The sequence below is a fragment of the Lepisma saccharinum genome, chromosome 6 (genome assembly GCF_977018435.1).
Source record: "Lepisma saccharinum chromosome 6, izLepSacc3.1, whole genome shotgun sequence".
NCBI classification, from domain to species: domain Eukaryota; kingdom Metazoa; phylum Arthropoda; class Insecta; order Zygentoma; family Lepismatidae; genus Lepisma; species Lepisma saccharinum.
Window position 1 is genome coordinate 73130264 of NC_139234.1, and position 21653 is coordinate 73151916.

Here is a 21653-nt window from a genome sequence, read left to right on the forward strand (position 1 = left end):
GGTCCATTCTTTTCACTCCCTGTCCCGGCTTTTTCTCGAATTGCGTCAAGCAAAAATGTCCTGCTTTTTAATTTGTTAACACACGTTCAGGCAAGTTCTTCATTACAAGAATCATTGCTAACCTGTATCATTTAACATAATCATGTCTGCTCCATCGTCTTGGTTTAAGAAAAATTAAGGGAAATTTGAAAACATTGTTAAGTTGTGCAATATACAGTACTATTCGAATATTTCTGAGAGTTGTAGTCGTGTGGCAGCCAATGTAAGCATCTCTGTGGCTGATTGTTTGTCTATCGATGAGTTGAATTTCGTTACTTTGGATCATAATATTGCAACTCTATAATTGTAAGTCTAACTGCAATACTGCCAGAACATTGGTGGTCACATCTAACACTCCAACAGCATTTCGGATGTCTTTTTGCACATTTTCGAATTTAGCCCCCCTCTAAAAAAAATTCTGGCTACTGGCGTGATCTTAAATGTAAGAAACTAAAATATATAACCAATGATAAATAAGCAAGAGTTAGAATAAAGTACATTGGGCAAGCAAATTTGGTTTTGCCTTTTAGAAAACAACTTTAAATAACTGTATCTTTAGTCAAAATGAAAATAAATGTCTGATGAAGGGAGCGTGTGTTCTGAAACGTCACAACGAAAAACTGTTTTCTTATGCTTTTAATAACCGTAAACTACAGGAAAATAATGAAAACAACTTTACCGACGCCAATTTAAAATTGCAATTCCACACTTTATTCACAGATAAATGTAACCAAATAATACACGACGTTATTTATATTTTTAGCGTAAACATAGAAGAAATAGCAATAATCATGGAGGACCTGTTCCTTTGGTGAGAGAAATTTTCATACATCTGGAAAGAAGACATTAGGATAGACAGGAAATTTCAGTTATTAAAATTTCAATTCCCTCTCCGCCGTAAGTTAGTGTAAACAAAAACACGTGGCTTTTGAGAAATCCTATTCGTTGTTCGATTGACACCTGCGCAAGAATATTGCGCGTAAAAATATAGTGCAGGTGATACCACTCAACGTATGCTGCTATACTGAAGTTGTGGTATCATGTAGTATTAAGAACTGTACAACTACGACCAATATACAATAGCGCTAGAACTAAAACATAGGAAAGGAACTTTTTCTCAGAAGTCATGTGAATTTGTTTACATTATCTTCGATGTTAGAGTCGATGGAGAATAGATTCAATAGGCATGTTTACATTCCTTCAGTCCAATGGAGTGAACCAGAATCCTGTTGCAACTGTTCGTTGTTTATATTCATTGTATGTTACTGAAAATATCAAAGAAGGTGAAGTAATATTAAAACATGCAGTTATATGACACTAAAGGGGAAAGTCATTCTTGTTGGGAAATTGGCTGGTGTAGAGTTAGCAACACTGGTAATTAATGATCTGCTCAGAGCCATGTCTCATTCCCGTTGCCAGTCGAACTAGATTTTCCTACTGGCTGCTGAACTAGTTACCAAAATATATTCTTTAGTTTCACGAGTACTAGTTTTTGTTTTATATTATTATTCAACGTCCCACTAAGCTCGGTGACGGAGTGCCAGGTTGGTCAACAAAGGTTCTGGGTTTGGTTTCTGGGTTCGATTTTGTACAGTCACCGGCAATATAAATGAGAGACAGAGATCCTAAAATACTCGCTTCCCTGCAAGACGTTATGTGTGTTGCCTAACTATACGGCGATAAGAGGATTTTAATAGCAAATTTTCAATAACAACAACTTCTACCGTCGACTGTACCGAGTTGAATGACTAGTAAGAGAGATCCAAACTACTGGTGTTCTACCACAGTATTTTCCAGAAACTAGCAGCAAATAAAGGGCATATCTAGTTGGGAAACCAGTTGGAAAGCGGCTCTTTGAGGTGCGACACCTAATTTAGCAGCCAATACGGAATTTATATAGAAATCTGGTTCTGTGATAATTTGCATAGATATAAGAACACTTAAATTCCCACTTGGAAACTTGATACTCAATTTGTACCAGTCCAAAAGATGGAAACGAAAATAAAAGAATGACTTTCCCCTCCGACCGGAAGCATGCAAAACCACTGTCACTGTTACCTGCATCGTCCTCGCAGTTGCCGCATTCTCCGTTAGCTTTGCCGAGCTTAAAGCTCGAGGTGCGAAAGATGAGCCCTGCTTTGGGATAAGACCTCGACTTGAAGGATTCCCTGTTAGCTGATTCATCTGCGAGACGAGGTCAGAGGTTAGTCAAGACTCACAAAGACGGTTAACACATTATGAAGCAGTCACCAGGCAAGGTGGAAGTGTCCATGACCACGAGTTAACAGTTCCAACTGACAAGGAAACAGACGAAGGGACTGAAGAAAAAGTGCATTGAAACTTAAATATATGAAGACTGAATTTGTTGAGAGGAGAATATAGTCTTGAAAAAAAACTAAGAACTGTTTTTCGAAAAGTGGGTTATCGATAGAAAAAGAGGAAAGAAGGACAAAGTGGGAGACAATAGAAGAAGAAACTGATGTGAAAGAGAATATATTTTTGAGACAAGGAGAGAGAGGGACAAATTTAAAAGAAAGAGATAAGTAAGGAGAGAAAGTGAAAGTTATCGATGGGGAAAAAGCAAAAGAGAGATGAAGGGGGTGAAAGGAGACATGTGATGAGAAATATATCCATCTAACAATGGAAGAAAGAGAAATTTTCAAGTTGAATAAAGCAGGTTAGAAGGATTAGCGAGGGGAAGCAAATTGAAATGGAAGATAAATAGGGCGAAACTAGAAGATTGAAGAAACATCTTTATCGGGACATTAAGTAAGAGAGAGAGAGAGAGAGAGAACAAATCTAAGAAATAAATAAACAGGGAAGAAAGGCGAGGTAGCAAGGTTAATGAAGAAAATTGGTAATGGAGAAGAAAAGCGGAAGTAGAGAAGAGATTTGGGGAAAAAAAAACCCTGTAGGAACAGAAAGAGGGGAAAAAATGGAAGCACAGGATTAGTAAGAAGAAGAGAAAGAAAGAGATCGAATGAGAAGCGGGGAGAAGGAAAAAACCGAAGAAAAAGATGAGGAGGAGGAAAAAGGAGAAAACAATCATAGAAAAAGAGAGGGAGAAGAAAATAAATCGGAGAAAGAGGGAGAAGGAAATAAATTGGAGAAAGAGGTAGAAGGATAGAAATCGGAGAATGAAATCTTAATACTTATTGAGTGCAGATAAAAAACAAGTGAATATATTATACCTATAGAACACAATTTTGAAGGAAAGTAAATCGGAGAAAAAAGAAGAGAGAGAGGGAGAAGAAAGGAAATATCGGAAAAAAAGATGAGAGAGGTAGAAGGAAAGACAATCGGAGAAACAGAAGAGAAAGTTAGGGAGAAGGAAGGAAAACTCCAAGAAAAAGATGAGAGAGGGAGAAGGAAAGAAAATCGGAGAAAAAGAAAAGAGAGAGGGAGAAGGAAAGAAAATCGGAGAAAGAGAAGAGAGAGAGAGGGAGGGAGAAGGAAGGAAAAATTGGAGAAAAAGATGTAAAGGGGAGAGAAATCGATGAAAAATAGAATGGATTATTGTAAGGTTGACTGATTTGATTTATTTTACTTCGCTTTTCTACCACTTTTGGCTAATCGTGAAGATGAGGATAGATGTTGATAAGATGGACAAGAGGGCAATCACACACAATGACGTCACACAAGATGCGCAAAGAATTACACTGGTTGTCGGTCCAGGCGCTAGGGGTCTTCTTCTCCGCACAACAGTGTTGCTACCTTGTGTTCTGACGTCAGACGAGGAATGCCTACGAGGTTAGGTTAGGCCTGTTAAGTTAGGTTCCATTAGCAAAAATACAATAGAAAATTATTATTTAGGCTAAGAGAACTAAACCTAGCTAGCCTAACCTGACAACGTAGGCATCTAGCCTAAAATTAAAAAGCTTTCTCCCGTGACGTAACACAAGGTTGCTCAAGTGTTGTGCAATAAGCGAGACCCCAGGCGCCAGAGCCTCGTTAGTGTGCAAAATGCAGTCCTGGCTGCACTGTGGAAGAGAGGAGAGAGTTTTCAGAAAATAATTAGAGAAGATACACTTAGAGAGAGAGAGAGAGAGAGAGAGAGAGAGAGAGCAGGAAAGAAGATTAGAAAAAAAGGGGGAAGTTTAACGAGCGTGACGTTAGGAGGAGGGGTGTGTGGAGATAGAATACCACAGATACGAAGATACAGCACTTGTAACTGTCACCTTAACTCCGCAATATGTAATCTGCCTTATCCAGCATCTCCCGAGGAGCTCGCTATAAATACACCATCAAGAGGAGAACCGAGTGCAGGCCTCATCTTGAAAGGGGAGAAAGAAAAGAGCATCGAATGACGCAAAGGGACACCTCCACCTCCCCTGAAATAGACCGCAACATAACCAGTTCTTACGGGATGAAAAATTACGTCTTTTTAATGGAAAATTCCCTACACAAGCATATTAGCAAGTAGTTGGTTACAAGACACACACATAACTCCACAGTCTTATACATCCATCAATAAACACATTAGCTATTTTGGTAACTTTATTAAGTGGTACTTGTTACAAAGATGAACCAGAAGCTTTCCGTTGGTATAGTAGCCATCAGATCACAAGTGCCTTTGTATTCATATTTTTAAAATTTACGTCGTTTCTCTGCCACATTCAGCTAATCGCCACGAATAGATGAACTTGATAAAGGGACACCATGGGCGAGACTCGAACCGGGAACTTCAGGTAATGAGACTGACTCGAACACACACCAATGGCTAAAAGTTCCGTGGAACATGTTCTATTATTCTAATAGTCTAACATAAGAAGCAGTGGAATTAATAATTAGAAACTCTACACCAGTGGCGTATTCAGAGATTAAGACTTGGACTAGCTCACTATGACACCTGATGCCTCCCCGATGACGCAGTGGTTGCGTCGTCGCCTTGTAATCAAGGGGTCGCGGGTTCGATTCCCGGTGGAGGCACATAGTGGTTCGGATCCCACTTTAAACTGTAGGTCCAGTCCCGATTAGCCTTCCTGTGCATAAAGTGGACTTAAAACATCAATCCAATCCAACTATGACACCTGGTCCTAGGATATGGAGGGGAAAAGACTAGGCTCATTCTTGACGTCTTCAAGGAAGTCACGTTGCCATCCCAACGGCAGGCAAGTTGCAAACTTCTAAAAAATCGGGTTGCCAACTTCTAAAAATTCAGGTTGCCAACTTCTAAAAATTCAGGTTGCCAACTTCTAAAAATTCAGGTTGCCAACTTCTAAAAATTCAGGTTGCCAACTTCTAAAAATTCAGGTTTCCAACTCCTGAAAATTCAGGTTTCCAACTCCTGAAAATTCAGGTTTCCAACTCCTGAAAATTCAGGTTGCCAACTTCTAAGAATTCAGGTTGCAAACTTCAAAATCGCCATTATCTTCTTTTGGAAATCAGGTTAACTCAGTTTCTAATAGATTTTTCTTCAGTACTTTACTTTCTAGGCTTCAGGCTTCGAAGATAGCCTTGCTAGCCTGGAATATACGCTCCTGCTCTACACATATCTGCACGTATAATTGAACGGATAGGCTGATCAACATTCTAGCACACATGGAAAGCTTCTGAATTCATTATGTATATTAAATTTCAAGAAACACAGCTAGAATAATTACAAGTCAAGTAAGTACTATAAATTACTCTAAGATTAATAACCAAAACTCAGGTATGATTAAGCATTGTAATGATTATTATTATTCACCACTCATGCAAACTCATACAACACATATTTTTTCAGTCTAAGGTACCTTATAAAGTTATAACTGGTTATAATTACACTGTCCCAAAAAATATGTTAATTAATATATGTATTAATAATATTTTACGTTATCTCATTGAGCCAATGTTCACAATAGTTGTACCACTTGACAATAATCTATTTTTTCAACAAACAGGCCAGAATTTTAAAAACAAACAATCAATTTAACTAGTGTTGCCCACGAGACGAGACTTTGGCCTGTCTCGTCTCGTGGAGTCTCGTGCAAATGCTGTCTCGTCTCGAAAATATTAGTTTGTCTTATGACACATGGTCAATCTTGTCTCGTCTCGAATTTTTAAAAGCCTGTCCCGTCTCGTCCCGTGGGCAACACTAAATTTAACATACGTGTTTTGAAAAGCTGTCATACTGACAAATATTAAATATTCTACAATATCTGCCAGGTTCATATATAATTACTTCTTAAATCACGTTCTTCGTGCGTGACTCTGTTTATCAGTTTCTTTTAGCAAAACATGTTTGTTAGACTTAATTGCTGAAAAAATGTTGTCTGTTTGTTGAAACTATATAATTTCATGTGTAAAATAGTGAATGGAACGTGGAAATTTAAAACAGAAAACATTTTTTCTCGTTTTATTTCTAAATAAGCGGCATTGTAATGATACTGACAAACGAATCCCACCACTATTCAATCATTTACGCTCATGTGCGTAACATTCATGGAGTTAATGTAGAAGCTAGTCAGTGGGCCTATCAACATTTTCGGACAATATTTATCTGCAAGAATACCTTCTGCGCAAGCGCCTGAGAAGCCAATAGCGCCGAGTGGGCGTGGCTTGCTCTGCAGTCGTCCGATTTTGGACTCGTTTCGGACGTGCGAGTAGGATATAAGCCAACACCTTCTTACATACGAGGCCTGCGCAGACATTTCTTGTTTGCATGAAACGTCATCAGAGGTAGGTCACGCATCTCGACACAATATCAGCAGTACAGTCACAAATGTGTGTTCTTGCTTCTCCATAATCACTAAAAATATTACGTTCAAACTAAGCGAGTTTCTCACCTATTTAATCGTATTTGCGATTTTATTCTGATGTTTTGTTGTGATTCATGACCTATCACTTATGATGTTCCACGTAAACAAAGAGTCTGCTCAGGCAGGCCCTTCATATAAGAAGGCATTGTATTTACCTTCTCCAGAGTTTTACTGACACTCTGTATAATTTTACTAATATGTTAGTGTTCATAAGGTGGTGTCCGTCATCTATGATATCTGACTAGGACACCTGCTGGGCGTCTCGAAGCCCGAACCGGAGGTTGTCTAAATCTGGAGTCGGGCGAGGAGCTGGCAAATGTCTCTACAACTTCTTTTTAGTCGGCGGTACGGCAAGGAGACGTATCTAGGTCAGCGAAAGTACTCTTAGAACAAGCAATGACCGAGTAAAGAAGAGTTCAAGGAACTTAGGCATTCTATATCATATCTGGCTCACCCAAGTGTCACTCTGGATGCATCACGAACTGTTAGAGGTAGATAGATTAAACGTTTGATACTATACTGTAATTTAACAATAGATGAGGAATCGTAACAACTAGGAGAATTTACGAAAAAACTAACATTAATTAATGTTTAATGGACATTCATTTTTACTTTAATTAGTTATCCATGAAAATTTATAAAATTGTGTTTGCAGTGAGGGGAGTTCCCCGTTTTTTTTTTAAGGAAATACTTAAGTGGTGTATTGGATTTTCTTAAAATTCTTATCACTGATTATCAGCGGGTGGACACGATAATTATTTATAGTGCATCCCTATGTATAATTATTATCAGTGTGGTGTTAATCCCTTTTCACTTTCTTCATATATCCTTTTTTCCTCTTTTCTCGGCCCTCTTTAGTATCTTCTTTTTCGTGGTTGCTTCCTATCTTCATGATAATTTCCTTTTCTGAATTTTCCTTCTCGTTTTCCCCTCTTATTTCTTCTTCATTGTCTGTCTTTCTCGTCTCATTACCTCCTTTTTTTCGCTTTCCCTCTCTCGCTTCTTTATTTACCTATCTTGCATTCTCTATGTCTCGCTTTTTATTCCTCTTCCTCTCTCTTCTCTATGGTTTCTTTCATGTATTCTTTTCTCTCACCCTTAAAACGTTATTTTCTTCTGATGTCACGAAAACTTGCCCAGGATTTTCGAATTAAGGGGGGGGTGTTCGTATATATATATATATATATATATATATATATATATATATATATATATATGTATATAGGTCATTCCATGTCAAATCAGGCAAGAGTTGACCCTCATAGTCACCGATTTTGATGATATTTGGTACACAGCTTTGCTTTTCTCCAAAACCGATACCTGTGAAAGTATTTTGCTGAAATATGATTATTACGTATTATATGAGGGTTGTTCAAAATGTTAATTTTGAGCAACATGCCTCTTTCAATTAGGTATATCTCGGGAACGAATGAAGATACAGAAACGTTCTTGAGCTCGTTGTAAAGATCAAATGTTGAAACTTAGTAAAATTTGAACACACTGTTCAAATTTCAAATATATATATATATACTTACTGTTCAGGGACAGATTATATTCCACTTGATAATTGGCTTCATTTTTTGTTGTTATTGCTAATTTATACGTTACTGTTTCCATATTTTTAGCCGCGTTCGTGTGGGACGAGTTTTTCCCTGTGCTTCCCGTTAAGCATCAGATTCACAGACTCTTAGTTACTGGCCTATAACTATCTAAGCAGTTATATATATATATATATATATATATATATATATATATATATATATATATATTAAAACTTTTGATCCTCATTAGATGGACCGAAGAAAATGTAATGTTTGATTGGTCACTAATGCCAGTAGTTTTCACGTTAAGTAGGAAATCATTTTTTAAAAAAAAGACAATTCTTCCTGTACTTTTTGAAAAATCTCCATTGTAACTTTCTAATAAATAACATGACAGAATTTTTTTTGGAATAAAAGTTATAGCCTAATTTATAAGTGTTAAGCTGATATAAGTTTTAATGTATTTAATCAAAGAATCGCCATAAGATGTGTCTCCAAATAGAGGACTTCGTACCCACAATCTTGATCACTGTCCAGCTAAGTCTCTAATGATTGACGAATTGTTACACTTTCTGATAAAAGTATAGCATAATTGTTATGCCATTTAAGGTATTTTCGGTCGAGGAGCCAATCGCCATGTGCGTGCTGACGCCTCCTATGTTGAAAAAGAGTCCGCCATATTGGATTCATTGGTTTGATATATCTCGGGAATTTTGACACCTATCAATGTATGGTTTTCTCAGAAATGTTCCAAATAGTGTAAACCTTCACATTAAATCAATAAATCTATTTTTACAAAATAAACAATTCTTTTGTGAAAAACTCATTTTTGAAGCATTTTGTGAGAATAACTGCGAGTTGAAAGTTATGTTCTTACATTTTCGTCATATAAATTAGAGCTCATTCCAACATCTCAAAATGCGGTCTCCAGGAATAAAATTTTGTTCAATTGAATTTATTACAAATGACATGTCCAGTAACTTTATAAATATAATAATACCTAGGTAGTATTTTAATTATTCAGTTCATCTAAAATTTAAATTAAAACGTCTAACAAACATTACCCAATATTGTAATATATATGATTCGGAAATATTTTTAAGACTGCTAACTAGAAGCGGCGATTGGATGCCGAACCTTAGGGGGGTTGGGGGGTGAAGGGCAGTTAATTTTCTCTTATTAGACAAGACTATGCATTAAGAGGCCATAGTGCGTGGCAAAAAGTTGGGGGAACTGCCCCCAAGTCCTCCTAATCGCCACCGTTGCTTCTAACTCACAGATATTCTCATAAAATATTATAAGGAATGAAATTTTTCACAAACATTCCTGACATTCGTCCCCCACCCCCTCATTTTCTGGGCTAACACAGAAGTTTTCACAACACGCCCACATCTCGTCCCACACGAACGCGGCTAAAAATATGGAAACTGTAACGTATACATTAGTAATAACAGCACATAAGGAAGCCAATTATCAAGTAGAATATCATCTGTCCCTGAACAATATCCTTTAGCGCGACACAAATGAAAAATCTCAGTTCATTGCTGATGCAGGACACATTTCAAATTCATTTTTCTTCCATATATCAAGAAACAGCACGATATGACTTTCTCAGTATAAAGAGGAGGATGGTAGTTAAAAATATCGAAAAATGAGAAAAATCGATTAGGGGGTGTTTTGAGCTGTTCAAATTTAACTAAGTGTCAACATTTGATCATCTCATAATATCCTAGTCTATCCTGTTTACAACGAGCTCAAGAACGCTTCTATATCTTCATTCGTTCCCGAGATATACCCAATTGAAAGAGGCATGTTGCTCAAAATTGACATTTTGAACAACCCTCATATAATACGTAATAATCATATTTCAGCAAAATCCTTTCACAGGCATCGGTTTTGGAGAAAAGCAAAGCCGTGTATCAAATATCATCAAAATCGGTGACTATGAGGGTCACCTCCTGCATGATTTGACATGGAATGACCCATATCACGTATATTAGTAGTTAACCTTCATTTTCCCCTTCTTTTCCTGCCTTTGACGTTCTTTGTTTTAGGAATACTTGCTTAAGGGTTGGTTATGACACCCACCTTTGGCACGCCCCCTGCCCCCTTGCCACAACAGGCCCTGTACTGAAAGCACGTACTGTGTTGCCATGTTTCACATGCATGTTTACTCCGTTCGTTAAGAATCTATATAAAATCGGTTTTACAATGTGAAGTGACAATGGTAATGGGTTTTAAAAACAGCTGCAAGGAGCTTCAAAACAAGAACAAGATTGTATTTGTAGGACTACCCAATAGGGGAAGGAAGGGTAAAGTGGCCAGTGCAGGTGGGCAAAGTGGCCATGTGAGTTTTCTTCGCTGTATAGTGCTTCCGCCACGCGGGAGCCGGGCGAAACAGTCGCCACGGATGCTGTCAGTGTTGTCTGTGACTTTGAAGCGGGAGGCTGCACTTTTCTAGATGTGAACTCATTTTATTGTTTTTTAGCAAGTCTGATTTTAGCTAAGTGGTACAAATCGTTGATTATAGCTAAATAATAGTATGTTATAATTATATGTTCTTGTGCTGTTTGATCAGCATGAAATAACCTTTTAAATGATGTGTGTTTGAAAACGCTAGACGTTAGACCCCAGTTTTTGTAATGGCGTTATTCCGGGAAAAGTGGCCACGAAACAGACAGACTCGAAAGGCAATGAAGGATTGATTAGATGTTTAAAATGTAAGAAGTGGGCACATGAAGAGTGCGCCGGTTGTGACGAAGAAGATGACGAGTTTGAGTGCGACTTTTACAAATAGGCCTACGGCTAATCCTTTATTGATAGACTTTTGATTACGAATTACTATTTACTTTATCTTGTGAAGATTTCATACTTAAGATAATACTTATTCTTAATGTGTATTACTTCAGCTTGTGTTGATTAAATACACACTCTGAATCAATGTGATCTGTTCATTTACCTATGTAGGTAAAATGGGAAGGGGCTGGCCACTTTACCCAACCTAGGCGGGCAAAGTGACCGCTTCGTACTTTTTGTAAAAAAAAAAGTAACGTATACATTTTTAAACAACAAGAATTAAAAAATATAAAATAGAAATTGGAAGTAAAGTTATTATACTTACTATTGGTCTATGTTTCTATAACTTTGCTGATTACAAAGGTATGATAAGAATTCATAAAACCTTAAGAGTGGCCACTTTGCCGTTCCTTCCCCTACTTTTGGCCAATTATAAAAATTATGAATTGTATTCAAAACCTTTCAACCTTCACTGCATTTAAATTTCTTCACGATCGGACTACAGTTTTTTTTATAGAATTTCAAAAAATAGCTGTCGTTTGGAAAACACAAGAAGAAAACGGCACTTTTTTTGTTCTCATGACGATCAACAATCGAAGACATACAAAAAAAAATGGTTACCACAGCTTAACGCAGAATTGATTAAGTTAAATTTTGATAATAATTTTTACGTAGGTCTACTGGTTAATTGTTAATTGCCAAACTCGAGTATCCATAATTTTTAACCGATAGTAGACAGGAAGATAACAAAAGAAAAAACGGAGAGAGAGAGAAATTGGAAGGAGAAGAAAGGTTTGATTGACTTGCTTTATTTTACTTCGCTTTTTGTGACACTTTTGGCTAATTTGCGAAGATGGAATTGAGTGATGATGTGACGAAATTGATTAATGGACACTCACGAACACCCATGCCGGGATTCGAACCCTGGACCCCTAGCGTCGTAGCGCGATATGCTGACCGCTCCGCCACGAGGGACGAGTCTTAAATTTGAGAAAATCTTAGTTCTATATAATTAAATAATACTGTTTTCACGTTAACACACAGTAAACTAGAGTTGGTAGTGGTACGAACTAAGCAAAAGATAAATAACACACACTTACCTGCAGCTTTCTGGAATTTCTGAGATAAAGCTTTCACGGAGCCTCCTCGTGTGACTCTGGAAAAGCCGCTGGAGTCAGTACTGGCAGTCTTAGTGGTCGTTGACACTTCCTTGGAGTTCGTCTCGGACGTGGTTTTGCTAGGAGAAACCGACCTGTCGCGGTTGTCAAGGCCTGAAGACCTTCTGTTCGATCCCCTTTCAGGAGACGATCTAGACACTTCAACCTTGGTCGACGCTGACGACCTTCTAGTTGCAGTCTTTTCTTCAGAGTCATCAAGATCTGTGACATCAGTAATCGTCAGGGTCTCGGCAGGGTCGTTTTCTGGAGTATTGTACTCGTACTTTGTCCTTGTGATTCTTGTCACAGGCTCCTCCCCAGATCTAGCCACAGTTTCACCTGTAGACAAATTTTGTATATCAGATTTTAAGAACAGTCCATAACCAACGGTTGATAACACAAACACTACCAATAAATTTGGATATGTCCACAGCAAAGAGGCCCATACCGCCACGAAAGCACCACAGGCTATTGCTCCCGACTGCATCCTCATCTTTCAAGACTGATTCGATGCTCTTTGAAGTAAAGAAAAAGTTGTGTAATAATCCAGAGATATTACGTTAAAGGGTTCATAGTTCAGTTATTCCAAGTTCAGGGGTCATTACGTCATCATTTTTCGTTCGACATTTAAGAACACATTTTTGGACAACAAATCTATGCACATTCTTAGTTTTGGACACTAAAAATCAGGGATTTAATTCTTCTTGTAAGGCAGAGACATCTACATGTCAACATAGAAAACCACGAAGTACATGAAAAGCACTACTTTGAGATGGCAGCTTAAATCTGACGCCAAGTATCTATCCATCATTCTTGGAAACATGTTCGTGGCATCAAAAAAAGCCTCAGGAGACACTGACAACAGTCTAAACGATCCACCAATCAGTTCCCATGCTCAGCAATGGACATCACCTTTCGTTCACCACCCTGGCGATATTCTCTTCCAACAACTGAATGGAATACCTTCATGGCACACTCACTGCAGCTGTCGCACTATGTGATGTATGGACTGGTCAGTGCCGGGGGATCGAACACGTGACTCTTTAGCACCCTGATGTCCACAACCAGATGAAGGAAAAAGACGTGGTCTGCCTTTGCGCTGCCCGCCCCTACCCACCACAAGGAGCATCTAATTAGAGGGGAGGGAGGGCCGGTAGCCAATCCTGGACCGGCTCTTAGAGACGGGACAACGTGCATACTATTTATAGTTAGCATCAGATCGTCTGCTTGGAGATTTTAAGCCCACACGCCAGCGTTGCAAACCTCATTAAGAATATACTAATTCATCATATGTTGTAAAATTCTTCCAACAGAACGTAATTATAAACGAAGTTGTTAAAATTGGTTGGCTTGGTAGGTCAATTAGTGTGGCATCCCAGGTTCAATCTCTGGTTGAATCAAAATTTTCATGATGTGCTTCATGAGCAGTTTATTATTATTATTATTAGCAATTGCTGTACTTTCAAAAAGGTTAATGTTTTCTGAATTTTTGAGGAAAGGTTGGGCACAGATATCATATTAGTTGGGGTGGTACGGGTTTTTGTAAGGGGGTACTTCTGTCCATTTGGTAATAGTTATTTCACGTTGTTTTTCTACTTCTCTGGGTAAGTCGCGACGACTAGGATAAAACATAAAAATAACAACATGGATGATGGGTTGTCCAGGATTCGAACAGAGGAACTTTAGTTTGACAATCCTTTGTTTCAAGTTATTTTTGTGCCTCTTAGGCTAATTGTTATTATGATGATCTCTTACGTCGCATTTCTACTTCTTGAGTTAATAGCAACGATGTGGATGAATGATGAAATTATGAAATGGGTGATGGGATGCTTTACCCAGGGCTCGAACCTGGAACCTCCGACATCGAAGCGCATTATGATGACCACTCCGCCTGAGGCAAAATGTTCCCTACCGAGAATCGAACCCGAAACCCTTTGACCACTAGATGCACTCTGGTAATAGCTCTTTCCAAGGCTAATAACAATAAAAAGTAGTCATTCTGGATTTACACACATATCAAAATCAAAAAATTTAAAAAATTAAAATCAAATTCGATAATTTCGATCAAGAGGTTTGCAACAATGAATCGAGTCCACGAGGCGGTTTAGAATCTGACCTGTATCGGAATGGAATGGGTTTTTTGCTTCTTTCCCGGGGAACAACGAACCGAGGTTCATGGTTTTGAGTTCATGAACAAGAGGTTCTAAATTTCAACAGCATAAACAAACACATCGCCACATGGGCGTTCACCAAAGGGATGGACGGGAGCAGACAGCGATCAATCATGGGTTCCAATGGGCAGTCTATACACGCAGCAAGCTTTCGGCCACATGTTCGAAAGCGAAATTGTTGCACGTGTCGGAAACATGGAGGGATGAACCACTGAATGCTTGAAGAAAATTCTGGGTACGTAATGGGAAATTCCGAGCACGTCGTGAAAAAATAGGAATGAGACTTGAATGAAAAATTCTGAACGGGACTTGAAAATTCCGAACGTGCCTTAAAACGTTGAACGCACCTTAAAAATTTATGAACGCATCTTGAAAAATTCTGAACGCGTCTTGAAAAATTCTGAACGCGCCTTGAAAAATTCTGAACCCGTATTGAAAAAATTTTGAACGGGTCTTGAAAAATTCTGAACGAGTTTTGAAAAAAATTCTGAACATGTCATGGAAAATATTTAATGCGCTGTGAAAAAGCTCATGAAACTCGCAAAGGAAAATGCTCCACAAACATAGAAACGGATGGAGATAATTCACTAAGTATTTGAAGGAAATGTCCAAAAACAGAGAAGTAACTGTTCTAAAATATGAGCATTTTCTAATTACGCCGTTAAAAAGTTAGGTGAAATTTCTCGGTGTACATGTAATTTGGTCAGCATTTTTGCTGATGTTGAAAAACCAACAAATATTGTTCGCAACTCTTTCCTAATTTCATCTATTTTTGACAGTTTCTATTAATGGACAAGATATTTTTTTTTTATTTCGGTGCCTTCTAACTACATATTATTTTTAGCAATATCTGTACTCGTTCAGCCAAATCTGATATATTCAACGCGTGTGAACGTACTCAGGATGGGTGATTACACCTTCCTTGAACTAGATTTCCTATTATAAAAAGTTAGACACCCAAGTATAGGGTGAGGCAGTCAAACGGGAAGATTTTAAAAATTCACAAAAAATAGAGAGAGCAAATATTAGTTAATTTTCGAACATGAATGTACTGTACATGAGTTGAAATTACTAGTGTACCTGAAAAATGTTCATTTTTTTAATATGGTGTCAGTAAGATGGCGTCCTTGGTTTTGCACACATTGTCGGAGTCTCAGAGTAAATCCGCCCATGACGCTTCGTAGCATCTCCAACGGCATGTCGTGGATCTCTTGCCGAATTCGCTCCTTCAAATTATCCCTGGTTCTTGGAGGGTTGTCCATGAATACTTTGGATTTGAGGTAACCCCAAAGGAAAAGGTCAGGAGCCGTAAAATCGGGTGAACGGGCAGGCCACGGAATATCGCCGAACGTCCTGATGAGACGACCATGTAATGCGAGTCTAAGCACATCCATATACACTCTGGCAGTAGGGCTGGTTGCACCATCTTGCTGGAAGAGTGCTTCTTCATTCATCTGGGCCATAGTATCGAGGACAGGCAGGAAAAAGGTTACCAATATGTCAGAATAATGTCATGGGCGAATTTACTCTGACACTCCGACAATGTGTGCAAAACAAAGGACGCCATCCTACTGACACCATATTAAAAAACAACATTTTTCAGGTACACTAGCAATTTCAACTCATGTACAGTACATTCATGTTAAAAAAATAACTAATATTTGCTTTCTCTATTTTTTGTGAATTTTTTAAATCTTCCTGTTTGACTGCCTCACCCGATACATAGTAATGTACAGCATAACACTGACTACTTCGAACCACACCACTGTTCAGCATCTATTTTTTATACAAGCTGTCCATAAAATCCAGTTACTTTTCAAATTGTTGTTGGGCACGGATCATAGATGTTAGAAAGCTGCAGTTTTCTTGCAAAATATTTTACAGGACCCACAGTGTGTGTTCCTTCAGCCACACTGTTTAAACTTGCGCTCCATTTGTGAATCTCAGATATCCAGGCGGGGATAAGAGGATCTGAAAACCACAACAAAGTCCGAAGGTAAAATTTGGTGTGGGTTATGTACGAAAAGGTCATCAGAACAAACCACTATGAGGGACATTTGCAATGTAGCATTTAAGTCAAACATAATTTTCCAACAAGATGATGCGCCTCCTCATTGGAGCCTTCATGTTAGGAATGTTCTGGATCAATCCTTTCCTGGAAGATAGATCGGCCATGGTAAACCAATCGTCTGGAGCACGTGAATTCCGATATGCTAAATTCGTACGTGGGTGAAGATTGACTTTCATGTGGAAATCTTGAGTGCCACAACTTTCGCAAGTTGAAGAGCGTGACTAAAAAGAACTCAAACGGTGGGCCTTGTGAAACATTTTGCAAAAGAAGCAGCAGCTTTCTATCATATTTGATTTGTATGTAATAATTTGTAATGGTAATGGAAATTTATGGACACCCTATACTTTCTAAGACAGCAATGTCTGATTCTTATTGGTTGCATTGAAACGTTTCTAGCATATTTTACTGTATTCAGAATACTCTCAATCCATTCGGATTAACTTTATACGATTGCTTACCTGTAATGACGTCACGTTTCATGGAGACGCTACTAATCTCTGGTTCGTTGCCTCTTCGTGATGACGTCATTCGGGTTTCGGTGGTTACGGTTGCAGTCTTCATAACGCTGTTGGACATTCCATCGTCTTGCGAGGGCTTCAGGAGGCCTGATCTTCTAATGGCAGCTATCGAAGCCAAGGAGTCTGTCTCTGGAATATTCTCTGGAAAGAAAAAAGAAGGCTCCATCACTACCAACACCAAATTGAAAGTGCAAGTAATAGTGTTGCATAGAGGCTGCTTCAAGTGTGAATCTAAGTACACTTAGAAGCTTTCAGACCAAAGCGACAGGCGACAAGCGCTCAGTTAAAAATGCAATGAAATGTAAACCGAAGGGACTGAGCCGTTTTCTCATTATCGTGCATCGTGTCGCTTTGGTCTGTTGCAAGTGAATAATTGCTTACAAACTGAAGAGGCTCGTGTTGCTTGTCGCTTCGGGGCCAAACCCCTGTGTCGCTTGTCGCCTTGCTCGTTCTGTCGAGTGTTGCTTCGGCCTGACAGCTCCCTGTAAGCAATCATTCAACGCGCATACGCGAACAACTGACCAAGACGACAAGATGCACGGTGCTAAGAAAACGATGAAGTCCGAGCGGCAAATGCCGATTCAGTTCGAAAGGTTGCATTGATTACTGAGGGTTCGCTTCCGAGCGACACGTTTTGCTAGTCCCTTCAGTCCGAAATCTCCGTTAAAACTACAAGGAAGATAAATGACAGGCTAGTCAATGAATGGTAGTGAACGGGCATTGGTTTTAGGAAGAAACGACGTCACGTAAAAGAACAACTGTGTACCCGATTCACAAGAATTGTAATACAGGTATAAATATTAACAAACAAAGTAGTGACATGCAAAGTCATTAATGTGTATCCGATTTACTATTTGTAAGGTATACACACGATAATAAAACACAAAATTCGGTGCAAATAAAAAATAAAATACAATAGAACATATATGTCACGGAAATGTTCTATGCGCTACAAACACTTAATATTAAAAGCATCAAACATGAAATAAACATTACATGTACTGTACAGTCACCACCTTTGATGGCAGCCATATTGGGACACAAGCAGGTGGCAGCAGTCTAGGTGATGGGATCAGCACCACGCTCCGACCGCCTTTATTCTTCAGGGTTGCCCGTAGGTTATTAGAGCTTGGTGCACCCCAGAACAGCCTTAGGCAGAGAAAGTCTGAAAAATTCCCACCGAAGATCACCTACCCCAGGAATCAAACCATGGTCTTTTATACGGCAGTCAGACACCTTACCGACAGGACCACTTCGGCTCTACGTGTATGTATAGGTTTGGTTTAATTCATTTTCTACAAAATTTCAGACTGTCACCAAATAGCTTATAATTGAAGGGTTCCGGTGTAAAACATGGTAAGTGACATTTTGGTCATTTCTGAGTTCATTAAGGAAAACGGTTATTATAAACTACACTGTAGATAAATTGTTTTCGTGTTTGGTTTACCAATTTCACAAGGCTTCATTCAGTTCAATGCAAATTGTTTGGCATGGCAATTTCACTTGAAAATTTGAAGGATGGCACATTTTACTTGGTAATTCAAAAATTACCAAAATGTCACCATGTATTCACCGGAGCTCTTCAATTATAACGTATATTGAAATTCTCGCTTTATGTCAACGTAATTTCATGGAAACAAGTACATAAATATATCCCACAAATTACTCACCTGAGATTTGTAGTTTATTGTCTGTGGCACTGATGTGTTCCTTCGTCTTGGTCTGGAAAGCTGACCGCAGCGCCATCACGGACTTTCCGGAATTTTCCACACTGTCAACTGTAAAATGACAGGCAATGAAACATTTTTCGCGGGTAAAGTGAAATCTTAGAGACATGCAGTTAAAACAGACTGCAGTTTCAGATACTCAGTTATTTATATGTTTAAAACACAAAAGTACAATCACAAATATAGTTTTACATATTACGAATCTTCAAGAAGAGATTTATCATGGTCTACGCCCAGAGCAAATGCAGAATTTGGCGCCCCCTTTCTGTTAGTGCCTGAATGTTATTATTCTATTTGTTATTACTTTTATCTAATATTCGAACGGAAACGTCGACTAATTACTGACCCTCTAGAAACCGACCTGTTTCTGGATCCCATAGAATAGGCCAGGAATAATTGTATTTGTAACATATTGTATTCACTTACATGTAAGCTTAAATAAAGTTTATGAATAAATAAACGGGGGAACCGTAATTTAGAGAAAACTGACGCCCTGGTTTTTATTTAAAGGCACCAGGGCATAAAGCGCAACCCCTGAATGTATGGGGGCGGAGGCGGGCTCGTCAGGGGGTTCCCCCCTTCGTTTTGAGTTTTTTTCTGACCCTCTAGAAATCCGTAGCAAAATAAAAAATCATATTTGTTTCAAATGTGCGCGCTTCTCTGCAAACTCCTGACTGAGTACAATAATAAGGGCACATTTAGAATTTACGACCTCTGGTATTTCTTATTGAACCTTGCATTTCCCCTGTTTAGGATATCATAAATGGCGAGGATGAACTATGATTAGGTTAAATTGAAGGGACATGACTTTAACCAGGCACCATCAGTCGGCCACTCAGCGCGCACGGCCACGGACGCGGCTGTGGACGTTCAGGAAGACGCTTATATCGTTCCATTTCTTATCACTAGGGCCCGGATAGTTATGCACTTAAAATACCTAAAATATGCACGCAAATATGGACTTTTGAAAAACATCTTACCGTTAAAAATATTTTCCTTCAGTTACCACAAACACCCTGTAAACAGATATTTCTTCATTTTTCATCTCGTATGATTTAGCATCAGTGACGTGCACTAAGGAGTAGCTAGTCTAGCAGAGATAGATCAATCAATCTCACATCTCGAATTATATTCAACTCACAATATTTATTGTCTTGTTAAAGCCACCACAGCTCATATGCAACACCTTTTTTTCCACGCTCTTCTCGTCCATCGGTGTTCTCCGCGGGCAAAGCTGGCTGGATACCCTAGCTCGCTCTTCTTCCGCCTGACCAGTTTCCAGGTAGAAACGGCTGCCCGAAAGAAAAGGAAGATTTCTACCTCTACCTCCCTTGCCCCCTCGCCCCGCTGCAATGGTTGAAAGCCCGTGCTTTCAGGTCCCCAGTCTATCTCCTATAGGACAGATAGGGGATTGGTTTCTCATAGATTTTTTTGTAAATCCTCTAAAGAACTCAGGGTAAAATTTTCTGCAGTTCTCTGTATTTACACAACATTTTACTCGTTGTACAATATGTATGTATAATATGGGATGTAGTTTTATTATTTATGAAATGGGAACGTGTTATGTGCAGACAATAATGTTATGCTTTCTTTCTTTTTTTTCAAGTATGGAATATATAATGATTAAATTACAAATATGTGCTCGAGCTCTCTCTCTCACTCTCGTTTTAGTAGTGTTTTATTTAAATATACTACTCTTGGCCTCTAACAGTCATAAATACGGATGTATTTATTTGGGCAAGAGAACGCGCGTTCATATTGCTGTTGGATTGGTTTATTTTACTTCGCTTTTCTGCCACATTTGGTTATTGCGAAAATGAGGATGAGTGATGATATGATGAAATTGATGAAGGGACCTCATATGAACAATCCAGGCCAGGCTTCGAACCCGTGATGAGTGCGCATTCTTGTCCTATGTGTTGTACTCTGCAGTGAATAATGAAATAATTTGGAATGAAAAATGTATCACAGAACTCAAAAAGCCAAATGAATATTATTGAAGAAACTACAAAAAAGTGTGTTTTGTTTCCTGTTTTGTTTCTGTCCATAAAGTGGACTTAAAACACCAAATCAACCAACTGTGCGGGAGTGGTTATGACAGCGCGTTACGACACCAGGAGTTCTGGGTTCGAACCCCGTCCTGGGCATGGGTGTTCTTTGTGTTTGTACCTTCAATAATTTTATCGTATCATCTTCGCAATTAACCAAATGTGACAAAAAAGCGACGCTAAGTAACAAAAATGAAATCAAATCATTGATTGATTGCTCGATTTGGTTCATTTTACTTCGTTTATCCGCCACTTTTGGCTAATCGCGAAGATGATACGATAAAATTGATGAAGGGACGCACACAAAGAATACCCATGGCCAAGCTGAGATTCGAACCCAGGATCTCTGGCTTAGTAGTTAAATCAAATCGTTTTTTATTTTCGAATGTGGATGGGGTTTACGTGTACTTTTTTTAGTACTCATTCATCATTTTGTAATCTTTTCCTGTTACTGACATTCTTTTTTTTTTAGGAATACTGGGCCCTAAAGGGGGGGGGAGGGTGTGACCCACCCCAACCCCACCCCACCCCCTTGAGCAAGCCACTGACTGCTACCCCAAGTGTCGACGTCACCGCACGTCACTGTTTAGCATGTAATAAATGTACAAGTTGCAGTTCTGAATTCTTCCGCACGCTCTTGTTTACTTTACACTGCTCTTTCATAAATGAATGAAATATTACATTCCTTGCAGTTGACTTGATTACAAAATGTATCTCAAATTTTCAATCTTGGAACTACCTTTTTCCGGCAAGAATATTTGTATATTCAGAAAAAACTCCCTCCCTCTATCTCACAAGGTAAAATTGGACAATATTTTAAGGCAACAGTATCTGAAACGTCAAGT

The 21653-nt window shown here is 38.7% G+C and overlaps 1 protein-coding gene across 6 annotated transcripts in view; it reads right to left on the reverse strand.

Annotated features, from left to right (window-relative positions):
• Positions 1–21653, reverse strand: part of LOC145988882 (uncharacterized) — a 273840-nt gene that overhangs the window by 87690 nt on the left and 164497 nt on the right. For 5 of the 6 annotated variants that reach the window (XR_014441799.1, XM_083124155.1, XM_083124156.1 and 2 more), the window contains exons 10-13: positions 18704–18811; positions 16974–17174; positions 12217–12612; positions 2098–2223 (exon numbers count right to left, since the gene is read on the reverse strand). Coding sequence is in view for 5 of the 6 variants with exons in the window: in XM_083124155.1 (XP_082980281.1) it covers positions 2098–2223; positions 12217–12612; positions 16974–17174; positions 18704–18811 (831 nt within the window). In the remaining variant the exon portion in view is untranslated. The remainder of the gene's footprint in view (positions 1–2097; positions 2224–12216; positions 12613–16973; positions 17175–18703; positions 18812–21653) is intronic. The other variant, XM_083124157.1, reaches the window with a different exon arrangement.